The 12,042-nt window shown below is 53.3% G+C and overlaps 1 protein-coding gene across 1 annotated transcript; it reads left to right on the forward strand.

Annotated features, from left to right (window-relative positions):
* The first annotated feature begins 590 nt into the window (after positions 1–590).
* ANKRD2 (ankyrin repeat domain 2) lies at positions 591–11,767 on the forward strand. The gene is made up of 9 exons (XM_084904109.1): positions 591–744; positions 5,792–5,893; positions 7,127–7,282; positions 7,376–7,483; positions 9,247–9,345; positions 9,687–9,785; positions 10,585–10,683; positions 10,793–10,891; positions 11,521–11,767. The coding sequence occupies exons 1-9, from the start codon at positions 658–660 to the stop codon at positions 11,668–11,670; spliced, it is 999 nt and encodes a 332-aa protein (XP_084760235.1). The 5' UTR covers positions 591–657; the 3' UTR covers positions 11,671–11,767.
* Positions 11,768–12,042: the final 275 nt, after the last annotated feature.

Below are 12,042 nucleotides of genomic sequence, written 5' to 3' on the forward strand. Positions count from 1 at the left end.
TGTACCTCCTGCAGAGGCCCCCTGAAACAGCAGGATCAGGAACTAAGGAACATACAGCCAAGTGCTGGGATACTCTGCTAGGGGGCGCTGTGGGACCCCAGAGAGGCAAAGGCCTGCAGGAACCGTGCACAGAGGGAGGCAGCTGCCCTGACCCCCCCAGCCAGGATGAAGCGTCTGCCCCTTTCCAGAGCCAGCAGGGCCTGAATACAGGACAGCCCAGGACACAGGACTCTCTTGAGTCCCCACTTGGGCTTTCGGGCCCCCTGATTAGCACTGGCTGGGCACAGTTTTCAGGCGCCCAGCAGGTGGCACTGTCATCAGGACTAGAGACAGCCAGTGGGCCCTTCCTGCAGCCCAGCTGGCCTGGCTAAGCACCAGCTGGGCCTAAGCACTCGTGGTAAAAGCTGAGCAGGCTCCTTCCTGCAGCCCCTGCTCTCGGGGTCGGTGCCCTCCAGCTCTCATAGGTCATGGGATGTAGGGGGCAGCTGTCCTTGCCTCCCCTGCTCTCTCCGGCTACCCAGGGTGAAGGTGGCGGGGGCAGGGAGGGGGGCAGGTGGAGAATTGAGCCGGTGAGCTCATGGCAAAGGCGCCCAGCAGGGCGGGGGTGGGTGCCCTGGTCTATAAAGCCCCCGTGGCTCTTGGCCTGCAGAAGCGGGTATGGACAGCACCATGGCGGGCTCCGAGGCGCTACAGAGCGCCACAGCGCTTATTGAGGAGCGGCTGGCACAGGAGGAGGAGAATGAGGTATGGGCAGAGGTGTGTGTGCCCAGGGGGGTTCTGAGGGATCCAGCTCTTCTGTCAACGGAAGGAAGAGGCTGGCTGCCACGCCTGTGGTGAAGGAGGACAGGTATCCCTAGGGCTCCATCCCAGCCAGAGGGTCTCCTGGTGGAGAGGGCTTGAGGTATCAGCCCTAAGAACTGAGGGACAGTGGGGCGAATGAGCCAAGCTGGGCTCCCCGAGACCCTGCCCATGCACCTGGGCCTTGAGATAAGCTGCTGCATAGAATGAGACAGCTGGGAAGCTGCCTGGGGATGTGGGGATGTGGGTCCCTGAGGTCCCCCAGTTTCTGGGCAGGAGACTGAGACAGGAGGAACTCCAGGCTGGTCACTGAAGAAGAATAAAGATGGGGAGCAGAGGGAGAAAGGAAGCAGGGGTCTCCCCAGGACTGCCAGCCACACCTGGAGAGGCCGTGGGAGCATGGGGCCCTGGGCAATTGCATTTTCTTCTAAATAAAGAAATGGGGGGGGGGGGGGGGGGAGCGTGCCAGCTTGTCTTGCTTTTTTTTTATTTTTTTTTATTGTCTAAAAATTTACATATGTCTCCTTTTCCCCCGATTGACATCCTCTCCAGCCATTCCCACCCCCGGGCAAGCCCTCACTACCCAGTTCTGTGGCCATTGGTTATGCTACTATGCATGCATTGCTTTTCATTTTATTTAAACCAATACTTGACCTAGAGTCTGCTCTGCCAAGTGCGAAGTGCTGTGAGAACTGAGAGGACCTGTAAGGCCAGTCCCTGCCTCCTTTTTACCAGCCTGCATTCCTTTAGCCAACACCTGTCAGGGGCATAGTCTACTAAGGAACAAAGCAGAGTGAGGGAGTGTGGAATAGCGGTGTTAAGTCAGGAAGAAGTGAAGGAGCACAAAGGGCGGATGAGTCATTGCAACCTTAGGCCCTCAGGGACTTCTCTGTGGACAGGATGGCATTTGAGCTGGGTCTTCAAGAATGGTGAGTGGAGATCAGGAGTTGGAAGGGTATTCCAGGCTGAGGAAAAGACAGACACTGAAGCTTAGATAGGTGAGAGCATGGCTGTTATTAGAAATTCTGGTAGCAGGGGCTAAGACTGGGAAGGGAAGCAGGACAGAAACCAGAGGGCACGTGTGAAAGGTATTTATCCTGTGGGCAATGTTGTTGAGTGAGAGAGGGTGGTGCCATCTGACCTACTTTGGGAAGGCAGCTCAAAGCCCTAAGAAGGACTTGTTGGAGGAGGAAAGACTGGCCCTAACAGGAATGGGAGGGAGAAGACAAATCAGCTTAGAGGTAGACTCCATTCAAAAGAAGAAGAGTGACGAATGGGGTGAGGGTGAGGGAAGGATCAGGGCCCCAGTGGAAGAAGAGATGAGGGCTAAGGAAGGGAGGGAAGGCTTGTAAGTGAAGAGTTTGGACCGAGCCTTCTGAGTCTTGGCCTGGGCATCCCTGGAAGTCCAGTAATGCCATTTCTCACTCCCCCAAGGGCCTGTGCACTAGTGCCAGGCAGGTGAATCATGCCACGGTGCCATTTTTGGAATGCTGGATACAGAGGCCTTCATCAAAGGGACATGGGGCAGTCCTCATCCATTCATTCATACCACAAATATAGCAGCAGGGCTCTGGGGACACTGGGTGCCCGCAGAGCCAGCCTTCCCTTGGAGTCTAGTAGCTCAGCAAGTGCCGGCTACTCTGCTACCAGTAAGCAGTGCACAGGCACTCACTCTCCCATTCAATCTGTGCAGCCATCCATGGAGTGAAGCGGAAGTTTTGTTGTGCTTCACGCACCAGCATCCAGTGCAATGGCATTTATTGAGCACCTGCTGCATGCCAGCCCACAAAGACAATCTGATGCTAGGGGCCATAGCGTCCGGGTAAGACACGGATGAACATTAGAGTCCTCAGTTGTTCCCACCAGCCTCAAGCCCAGCAGGGTCCTCAGAGGAGAGCCTCTGTCCAGTCTGTGCCCCCTTCTTGGGGTGGGAGGGGAAAAAGGTCCTGGGGACCCGCCCAGGAATGAGGCTCCGTTGTGAGACACTTACTGGGGCAGGTCATCACTAAGGACTGAGGGGTGGACAGAGATGCTGAGCCCACCTGCCATCATCCATTCACTCGTTCATTCATTTATCCTCTAAACCAGGAATGGGGACTATCCAGCCCATGGGCCATGAAATCATTTGGTCTGGCTCTGCCAACGCATTAGGGGGATGAGCTAATTAAATGTTTGACCAAATATAGCAGGTTCATTTTTTAAGGTAATAATTTTGTATGGCCCACGAATGATGTCATAAATATCCAAAGGGCCGTTGGCAGGAAAAAAGTTTCCCACGTTCACTGAGCACCTACCATGTGCTAGGCCCTGTCACAGGTGCAGGGGGTACCACGATGATTAGAATCCAAGCCCACGCTCTGGCTGCTCGATGCGAACCCCAGCCAGAGCCCCACATACAGGAGTACCTGCAGCCCGCGGTCACCCCTTGGCCCTGGGAGAGGAAGCAGTGTTTCAGGAAAGGCCAGCACTGGGAATACCTCAAACCACACAAATCTGACGTGGAAGAGAGAAGCCCATGGACAAACGGGACCTCCAAAATAAAGACCTGGGAAATCAGAACCACCCTTGGCAAGTGAGACAGCAGAACTCAACTGAGAGCTCTGTAAGGGTGGCCATTCCTCCCAACCTGCCATCTCGACCAGCACCCTCCCGCCTGGGCGAATGTTCCCGGAGCGCTGGAACCTCAGAGATGGGGGCCAGCTCTTCACAAAGAGTGCTTTTCCTTTAAGAGAGAAGAAGGAAGTAGTCAGGCAGGTAGGTCAGAGCTACCAATGGAGAGGAGACTGGGAAGGGGTTTCGCCTGTATTTTTACAATGAGAATAAGGTTACTAGAGTCTACGTCAGCTGACTCTCATCCCTTAGGTTCCCTGAGAGCAACAGTTTCTATGCTTTAGGATTTCATGGACCAGTAAAATCTGAGGGGGACAAAAGTTGATATCTGACATAGATTTGCAAATTTTTTATATCCCCAAGTAAGCCATTTAAAAAAATAACCATCATCTCTCATCACATTGTTTCATCAAAGTAAATTTTTATGGCATAAAGAAGCTTAAAAAATAATCTCACTGCCTGAAAAAGTTAATATACTAGGTGTACCGGTTAATAATGCAGATTTTTTTTCAATAGATGGAGTTACATATATGTTGATATATATGCGATTTGATATGCATGCTATTTTGTTGTATTGACAACAAACTTCAAAACTTCATATGTCAAATTTTCTGAAGGTGTTAACATCATAGATATTTTTACACTTAAAAATGTCAAATTTTGTGCCAAAAAAAAGTGTTTGCAGGAAGGATTAATTCATTATTTTGAAGAAAAGTGTTGTTGAAAGCTATCGTATACTTCGGGAAGCTTATAGTGAACATGCTCCATCTCCAGATACTTGTGAACACTGGTTTAAAAGCTTTAAAAGTGATTATTTCGATGTGAAAGACAAAGAATGTCCAGGGCAACCAAAGAAGTTTGAAGACCAACCATTACAAGCATTATTGGGTGAAGATATGTGTCAAACTCAAAAACAACTTGCAGAAAGATTAAACGTTGCTCAGCAAACAATTTCCGATCATTTACAAGCAATGGGAAAGATTTTAAAGGAAGGAAAATGGGTGTCACATCAACTGAACGAAAGACAAATGGAAAACCGAAAAGTCATCAGTACAATGTTGCTTCAACTGCACGAAAGAAAGTCTTTTTTGCATCGAATTGTGATTGGCAATGAAGAGTGGATTTATTTTGAGAATCCCAAATACACACAATCATGGATTGATCCAGGTCAGCCATCAACATTGACTGCAAGGCCAAATTGCTTCGGAAAGAAAACAATGCTCTGAGTTTGGTGGGATCAGGAAGGTGTGGTGTATTATTAGCTAAAACCAGGTGAAACCGTTAATACTGATCACTACCGACAACAAATAATCCATTTGTTCAATTAAAACTTCCTGCAAACACTCTTTTTTTTGGCACAAAATTTGACATTTTTAAGCATAAAAATATCTATGATGTTAACACCTTCAGAAAATTTGACATATTGAAGTTTTGAAGTTTGTTGTCAGTACAACAAAATAGCATGCATATCAAATTGCATATATATCAACACTAGAGGCCCGGTGCATGAAATTTGTACATGGGGGGCAGGGGTCCCTCAGCCTGGCCTGCACCCTCTCCAATTCTGTACCCCTCAGGGAATGACTGACTGCCTCTCACAATCCAGGACTGCTGGGGACTAACCACTCACCTTCCTGCCTGCCTGATTGCTCTTAACCCCTCTGCCTGCCTGCCTGATCACCCCTAACTGCTCCTCTGCTGGCCTGATCCCCCCCACACCCAGGACCCAGGCTTCCTCCCTTTGGCTGGCTACAGGCATCCAGGACCCAGGCTGGCTTCCCCCTGGGCTGGCCACAGCCACAGGGGACCATGGGCAGCGGCTTCGCCTGGGACTGTGGGGTGGGTGGTTTGTCCCTTTCCTGGGCCACAGCCTGGCTAGTCCCCATTCCTCTCTCAGGAGCTCATTTGTGCCTGGCTGGTCCCCATTCCTCTCTTGTTGAGTGAGCTGTTAATGCATGACAGTGTGAGGGTGTGACAACCATTTGCATGTTAGCTCTTTATTATATAGGATCTGTGTAACTCCATCTATTGAAAAAAAAAATCCACATTATTAATTGGTACACAGTATTTAGTTTTATGAAAATTCATTTGAATAGCTTTTAATTTTGTTTGGCTGGGGACTCGGGGCCATCATTGGGCAGGAGTTAAAGATGGAGCTGGGATTGGGGTTGGATTTGGGGTTGAGATGGGGAACTGAAACTGGCCCCCTTTTTTGGATGGGTCTCTCCAGGAGCCCGGCTCCTGCCAGGGGCCTCCAGGCCCAGTCAAGGAAGGGCTCTGAGGCCACACAGGAGGAGGTCTTTGGAGCATGTCCTCGGAGTGGTTAGGGGAGAGGCCACCTCCTCCCGGGCTCTGCAGGCAGGTCTTGTCCTTGGCTTATCAGAAACTCCGAGGATCCACCCACCAGAAGCTGGCCATGGACATGCTGGCGCTGGAGGATGAGAAGCACCACGGGGCTGCGAACCTGGCCCTACAGAAGGTTAAGGTGAGTGGGAGGAGAAGCCAGTGTCTGTGCTCAGGAGACAAGCCGGGCAGTTATGGCCTACCTCCTCCTGGTGTGGTCCTTGAACCCCCTGGAAGCATATTAGCAATGAGCATGCATGTCAACACCCCACCTGGACCTGCTGAGTCAGAATCTGCACATGTACAGACCCCGGGGGAGCCCGGAGAAGGGAGAGCCACATGACAGACACCATGCAGGCATGAGGGGGCTGAGGGAGGCTGTGTGTGCTGACAGGAGAGATCTCCTTGCTGATGAGAGAAACCGGTTTCCAGACCACTGTGTGCAGGATGACCCCATAGGAGGGTGACTGAAAGGGCATTGACGGAGCCACCGGAGGTTACCGCTGGGAGAGAAGGGCTTTCTCTTCAAATCTTTATGTTTCTCTATTACTTTTATTTTTACAAATGTTTTGATTGATTTTTAGAGAGAGGAAGGGAGAGAGGGAGAGATGGAAACATCAATGAGAGAGAAGCATTGATCAGCTGCCTCCTGCACACCCCCTACTGGAGATCCAGCCCCCAAGCCTGGCATATGCCCTGATTGGGAATTGAACCTGGGACCTCTTGATCCATGGGAAGATGCTCAACAACTGAGCCACATCTGAGGGGCATATTTAAAAAATATATATTTTATTGATTGTTTTACAGAGAGGAAGGGAGAGAGAGAAACATCAGTGAGAGAGAAACATCCATCAGCTGCCTCCTGCACACCCCCCACCGGGGATGTGCCCGCAACCAAGGCACATGCCCTTGACCGGAATCGTTCCTGGGACCCTTCAGTCTGCAGGCCCATGCTCTATCCACTGAGCAAAATCGGTTTCGTCCTGAGGGGCATATTTTTAATATTAGTCATCTGTTACTTTTATGGTCACACACGAGTGGAATTGCAGGGGAAGCAGAGGATCCGGACTCTGTTCTAAGGCCTGGGCTACGAATTGCCTCTGAGATTCCCTCCTCATCAGCTCCCCCACCCACCCCACATTCCTGCCCACTGTGAAGCCTTCCAGGCAGCTCCCTCAAGCCTCCCTTGCCTGCTGACCTGAGCCACCTGAGCCACCCGCTGACTGAGCCACCCGTCACCCACTTTTGTGCTCCCCGGAAGGAGAGCTAGACTTGGCTCCTTTCCCTGTTGAAGGCTCTCCCTGTCCTCCCCCTCCAGCTTAGCACAGGGGTCCCCCCGCTCCTGGCCTGGGGCTGACGGGCCCTCCCCACGCAGGGCCAGGAGCGTGTGCGCAAGACGTCCCTAGACCTGCGGCGGGAGATCATCGAGGTGGGCGGCATCCAGAACCTCATCGAGCTGCGGAAGAAGCGGAAGCAGAAGAAGCGGGCGGCCCTGTTGGCTCAGGAGCCGCCCCCGGAGCCTGAGGAGATCGTAAGCTCCCGGGGGACACCTGTGTGGGCCGGGGCGCCCGGAGGGCCCGGGTCACTGCGGGGTGGCCCTGGGTGATGGCACTTTCCCTCCCAGGCCGGCCCCGTGGAGGAGGAGATGTTCCTGAAAGCCGCCGTGGAAGGGAACATGAAGGTCATTGAAAAGTTCCTGGCCGATGGGGGCTCCCCGGACACCTGCGACCAGGTGATGTCTCACCACCCCTTCACTGCGCCTGCCTCGGGCGGGCCCATTTGAGAACAGGCACTGGATGTCCTTTGGGAGGGGTGTCCTCGGGAGATTTGGGATGGTCCTTCTCACACAGGACTTTATCTAAATCCTTGGGTCCTTTTCTTTTCTTTTTCTTTAAAAAAAAATATATTTTATTGACTTTTTACAGAGAGGAAGGGAGAGAGACAGAGAGCCAGAAACATCGACCAGCCGCCTCCTGCACCCCCCACCCCCCACTGGGGATGTGCTGGCAACCCACATGCCCTTGACTGGAATCGAACCCAGGACCTTTCAGTCCGCAGGCTGATGCTCTATCCACTGAGCCAAACTGGTTTTGGCCCTTGGGCCCTTTTCAACGTGAACTCGATCCAGACTACCGAGTGTCACATGGTTCTTTGGGGACGAAGAAATGGGATCAGATAAAAAGAATGCCTCTCCCTGGCTATGTGACCTGTCGTTAGGCCCCTTCCCGCTCCATGCCTCAGTTTCCTCCTCTGTAAAACAGCCTGCTTCCCTCAGAGCACATTATGGGGGTCAAATGGAACAATAGTGCTTCTATAAGTATTTACCGAATGAATGAAAAAACTATAAAACTCACGAGAGGGTATATTTTTGTACTGTATATCATACTTCTTTAATTTTCTATTTTATTGTGATAAAATATATATAACACGGGCTATGCCGTTTTAGCCATTTTAAGGGTACGATTCAGCTGCATAGATTGCATTTGTAATGCTGTGAAAACATCAGCACTATTTTCTGTTTCCACCACCCACCATACTTTTTTTGTTTGTTTATTTCCTTGAAACAGCCTCTTCTTCACTTTAAGCAAATTAAGGAGCCTGCATTATTGTCGGCTTAGACTACATGTCCGTTCTATTCTTCAGACGCCAGAGTCTTATTCCTCTTGTTCCATCTGAGCATCTCCTCCCTCAGTACTGTGCTAGGTACCGGGAGGACAAAAAAAAAGAAAAAGATGAGCCCCAACTGGTTTGGCTCAGTGAATAGAGTGTCGGTCTGCGGACTCAAGGGTCAGTCCCAGGTTCAATTCCAGTCAGGGGCATGTACCTTGGTTGTGGGCACATCCCCAATAGGAGTGTGCAGGAGGCAGCTGATTGATGTTTCTCTCTCTCATCGATATTTCTCTCTATCCCTCTCTCTTCCTCTCTGTAAAAAGTCAATAAAATATATTTTTAAAAGATGAGGGTTAAGAGTAGATGTTTCAAGAGACCAAAGAAGAAAGCCAACTGCATTGGGAAGGGAGGAAGTTCATCCTTTCCTTGAGTCAGTAATCAGGGTGCACCTGCCCCCCTGGCCCTGGGCTAGGCACTGGGGGAAGCAGAGCCAAGTGAGCCTCAATAGCTGGCCTGCCAACACTCTCCATGCTAGAAGGTTTCTGGGCCCCTGGAGGTTCCAAGAAGATGATGGTATTTGAGCTACATCTTGAAGGAACAGCCAGAATCCATTAAGCACTCAAGGGAGTGAGGGCATAATGGGCACGCTGGCCCAGGGAAGAGCCTGTGCAAAGGCCTGGCTCCCTGTGCTCGGGGCAGCGAGAAGGACGGAGTCTGCAGGGCACAGAAGGGAGTCTGGATAGAGCACGAGGAGCTGGCAAGCATGGACGGTATGGGGACCCAGCACAAGGGTCAGAATCAAGCTGGGCCTCAGCCTCAGCTTGTGTGGGAGGTGAGCTCAGGCCTGGGCCAGGGCTCAGGCCCTGACAGTCTCTGTGGGGACAGTTCCGCAGGACAGCACTGCACCGCGCTTCCCTGGAGGGCCACATGGAGATCCTGGAGAAGCTGCTGGAGAGCGGGGCCACTGTGGACTTCCAGGATCGGGTGAGCTAGAGGGCAGGTGCTGGGTGGGAGGCCGGAGGGGGCCTAGACTCCCCCTCTGTGTGCCACCCTGGGACACAGACAGGCTGCCTCGGGGCCCAGGCTCCACCTTTAGTGGGTGGTATGGCCTTGGGCAGCCCCATCTCCTCCTCTGCAAATCTGTCTCGGACTAGATGGGTCCCAAGGGTTCTTATGTTCTGCTTGGCCCATTGACCAGGCACTGGAGTGCCCTCTCCCTCCCCTGTGCCCTTCTCCTGGTACCTCCCTCCCTTCTGGCTGGGCCCTTTCCCCCAGGGCACTGTCTTCTCGGAAGCTCTGCCATTAGGCCTGCCCTGCCCTTCTAGCTGGATTGCACAGCCATGCATTGGGCCTGCCGCGGGGGCCGCTTGGAGGTGGTGAAACTCCTGCAGAGCCGAGGAGCAGACACCAACATGAGAGATAAGGTGAGGTGATGGTGCTCACAGATATTGGGGTGGCTGTGGGCGGGGAGTGGGAGGCGAAGGACAGAAAAGCCAAGGAAGCTGTGAACAAGTCTGGTTTCCAGAGTGGCTGCAGAGCCCAGGGATGGATCGTGTCCATCAAATGCAGGCCCCTGGAAGCCATCATCTGGGGACGGGAGCAGGAAGAGCAGAGAAGAGGGCGGGAGAAGAGATTCGCTGTTTTGGGAACTTGGGGGACTGCCCAAAAGATATAGGATTTGTTCATCCATGCGATCTTTCATCATCCTTCTATCTCTCCATCTCTCCATCCATCCATCCATCCCTCCACCTTCTTAAAATTTATTCTTTGTATGTGACCTTGAGTGAGTGATAGCCTCTGAGCCTGTTGCTCATCTGTAAAATGCCTTGCAGAGTTCTTGTATAGATTAGATGGGAAATGAATGTAAATTACTTGTTAAACTTAAGTCTAATGTTTGATAAGCTTTTGCCATGCCCATTACATAGTCATCCGTCCATAAGTGACATCTATTGTAATCACTGAAAGAAGGGCAGAGGAGTGAGCAGCTGCTGGTAGCTGGGCGGGCGGGGAATCCTGGAAGGCTTCCCGGAGAAGGCGGTACGTGATGCTTCAGAGCCAGACCACTGGGCAGGACAGGGAGAACTGGAGCACTCCCTGCCCCTGCAGGGCTCAGGCCCTGGCTCGAGGATTGGGGGAGGAACAGGCTGCAGTTAGGACCACCCCCTTCCCAGAGCCACACAGGCCAGGCCCTTCCGCCAATAGTTCCCGCTTCCCCCTCCATAGCTGCTGAGCACGCCCCTGCACGTGGCGGTTCGCACAGGGCACGTGGAGATCGTGGAGCACTTCCTGACCCTGGGCCAGGACATCAACGCCCAAGACAGAGTGAGTGTCTGGGCTCTCTCTCCCCTGCCCGGCCCCTCCACAGGGGGCAGGCAGCCTGGGGGCTCCCGCATGCCCATGTGGGCGCCGCTGAGTGTCACTCCGGCTCTAGGAAGGGGACAGTGCCCTGCATGATGCCGTGAGGCTCAACCGCTACAAGATCATCAAACTGCTGCTCCTGCACGGGGCCGACATGATGGCCAAGAACCTGGTAAGCTCATCCCTTTCCTGATTCAGCAGTCAGTGTGCACGGCCCCCCCAGGCCCCGACTGAGCTGTCAGATGGCACAGAATCAAGCATGAGTCAGCCCGCCTGCCCTTGGAGCTCTTTCCTGGCCCAAATCCTGGAGGGTCAGAGCTGGAAGAGCCTAAGCCCTCGGTTGGCATGTCTGTTCCTGGCAAGCCATGCTGGTTCCTGGTGTCCTTGAGGGCTCTTAGCATCCCATGTCCCCCAGTCCACGCTCTCCTTTGGGATTCAGAGCAATCACAGAATGGAGGAGAATGCTCTCCCTGCCCAATCCCAAATGGAGAACACTAAGGGGTTATGGGAAAGCTAGGAAGGTAGGGGGAGGCATGAACGAGGACATCTCAACCTTGGCATTATTGGCATTCGACACTCGGCTGCCCTGGGCACCTTGGGATGTTGACACAGCATCCCTGACCGCTAGGCAAGATGCGAGTGGTACCCGCTCCCCACCTACCACCACCCTTACCCCCAGTTGTCATGAGCAAAAGGTCTCCAGGCACCACCAATGCTCCCTGTTGGGAGCCACTGGCATAGACGAGGGCACCTCCTGGTTCAGACTTCCAAACAGTGGCCTGGTCTCCCCTCCCCCCCCAGGCTGGAAAGACTCCCACGGACCTGGTGAAGCTGTGGCAAGCCGACACCCGGAACGCTCTGGAGCACCCTGAGCCGGGGTCCGAGCAGGACGGGCTGGAGGGGGCTGCTGAGAGTGGGCGGGAGACCCCCCAGCCTGTGCCAGCCCTGTGACAGCCTCAACGGCCCCCAGACCCGAGCACTGCTCTGCGCAGACACAGGAGCACCCACAAGCCACCGCAATAAAAATACCATTTTGCTATGTGTGATGTTTGCTTCTCTCCGTGCCTGACATGTTTAGGAATGCAAGAGCTGGGGGCTGTCTGAACTCCGGCCTTTTCCCTTCCCCGAGCCCCTGAGCCAGCCCGGCTGCGTTTCCTCCTCTCCCCACGTCCCAGACCACCCCTCCTGTGACCGCTGGCCTGGGGCTGTGTGTGGCCAGCCCAGGCCTGTCCCGTGGAGGCTCTGGCTGGGCAGTGGGGCAGCCCGGGGATTGTGGATCACCCACACCTGCCACGCCTCCCATGGGCTCAGCCAATCGGCTCC

This window comes from Pipistrellus hanaki, assembly GCF_964339955.1.
Source record: "Pipistrellus hanaki genome assembly, chromosome: 14".
NCBI lineage: Eukaryota > Metazoa > Chordata > Mammalia > Chiroptera > Vespertilionidae > Pipistrellus > Pipistrellus hanaki.